This window comes from Eimeria tenella, genomic scaffold (assembly GCF_000499545.2).
Source record: "Eimeria tenella Houghton genomic scaffold, Eth_scaff3077, whole genome shotgun sequence".
In the NCBI taxonomy this organism is placed as follows: Eukaryota; Apicomplexa; class Conoidasida; order Eucoccidiorida; family Eimeriidae; genus Eimeria; species Eimeria tenella.
In genome coordinates this window covers 101-1,366 of record NW_013542947.1, presented here as the reverse complement: position 1 = coordinate 1,366, position 1,266 = coordinate 101, and the positions used below count along the sequence as shown (strand labels likewise).

The 1,266-nt window shown below is 53.6% G+C and overlaps 1 protein-coding gene across 1 annotated transcript; it reads left to right on the top strand.

Annotated features, from left to right (window-relative positions):
* Positions 1-72: 72 nt before the first annotated feature.
* On the top strand, positions 73-800 carry ETH_00037550 (DNA ligase 1 precursor, putative; the record flags this gene model as incomplete). Its single annotated transcript, XM_013375998.1, has 3 exons — positions 73-297; positions 393-455; positions 589-800. Coding segments are annotated over 3 exons (500 nt in total), but the record flags the coding sequence as incomplete, so codon positions are not given.
* Positions 801-1,266: the final 466 nt, after the last annotated feature.

Genomic DNA, 1,266 nt, shown 5'->3' with positions numbered 1-1,266 from the left:
CAGCAGCAGCAGTAACACCAGCAGCAGACAGTGGGCCTGCTGCAGCAGACAGTGCCCGGGTTGCTGCCAAAGCCTCTCCTGCAGCAGCAGCAACAGCAGCAACAGCAGCAAAAGCTGCAGCAGCAACTACGAAGACAGTTGCTGAGAAACAACCATTGAAGAAGGCAGCAGCAGCAGCAGCAACACCGGCAGCAGCAAAATCGAGGAAAGCTGCAGCAGCAGCAAAAGCAGCAGCAGCAGTTAAGGCGACTTCAGCAGAAGAGGATCAAGATGATGAAGAAGCGGATTCCATATCAGGTTAGGGTTTAGGGTCTAGGGTTTAGAATTTAGGGTTTAGGGTTTAGGGTTTAGGGTTTAGGGTTTAGGGTTTAGGGTTTTCTGCATATGATCAGAAGGCGAGGGCTACGACGATATATCTGAAGATGAAACAGCAGAAGACAGCAGCAAAATAAAAGGCAAGCAGCATTAGGGTTTAGGGTTCAGGGTTTAGGGTTTGGAGCTCGCTCTAAGGGGGGTTTCGGATTTAGGGTTTAGGGTTTAGGGTTAAGGGTTTAGAATTAAGGGTTTGTGTTTGTTTGTTCGCCTCAGTTGCAGCTGCGAGCGCCAAGGGTCGCCGCGCGTTGGCGAAGCTCGAAAGCAGCAGCAGCAGCAGCAGCAGCAGCAGCAGCAGCAGCAGCAGCAAGACGGGTTCTCTGTTCGCCTGCAGAGTTGCTGAAGCAACAGCAGATTTGTCTTCTCCTTTTTTTGACCCAGAGCTTTTCGACTTCAAAAGAAACAGCGACAGCGAGGGCAACGTCTAGTGAGTCGAGGGTTTAGGGTTTAGGGTTTAGGGTTTAGGGTTTAGGGTTTGGGATTTAGGGTTTAGGGTCTGTCTGCGGGTTTAGACGCGTTTCGCATCAGCGCTTGCGCCTTCTCCTGGATCTTGAGAGCTGCACTGCGCGCCTCACTAGGGTTAAAGGTTTAGGGTTCAGGGTTTAGGGTTTAGGGTTTAGGGTTTAGGGTTTGGGGCGCAGTTTCTCGGTGTTGACGGAGGCCCTGGGGCGCATCGAGGGTTTGAAGAACAGCGGCAGCGGCAGCAGCAAAAAGCAAACCCTCATTCTCGCCAACGCCTTCAGGATTCTTGTCTTCTACTGCCCCCAGGTGCTGCTGCTGCTGCTGCTGCTGCTGCTGCTGCTGCTGCTGCTGGTGCTTCTCGCGGGGAAGAGGAGCAGCGCGGCGCTTGCAGGAAGCCGCGCTACTGCTGCTGCTGCTGCTGCTTTGCTGCTG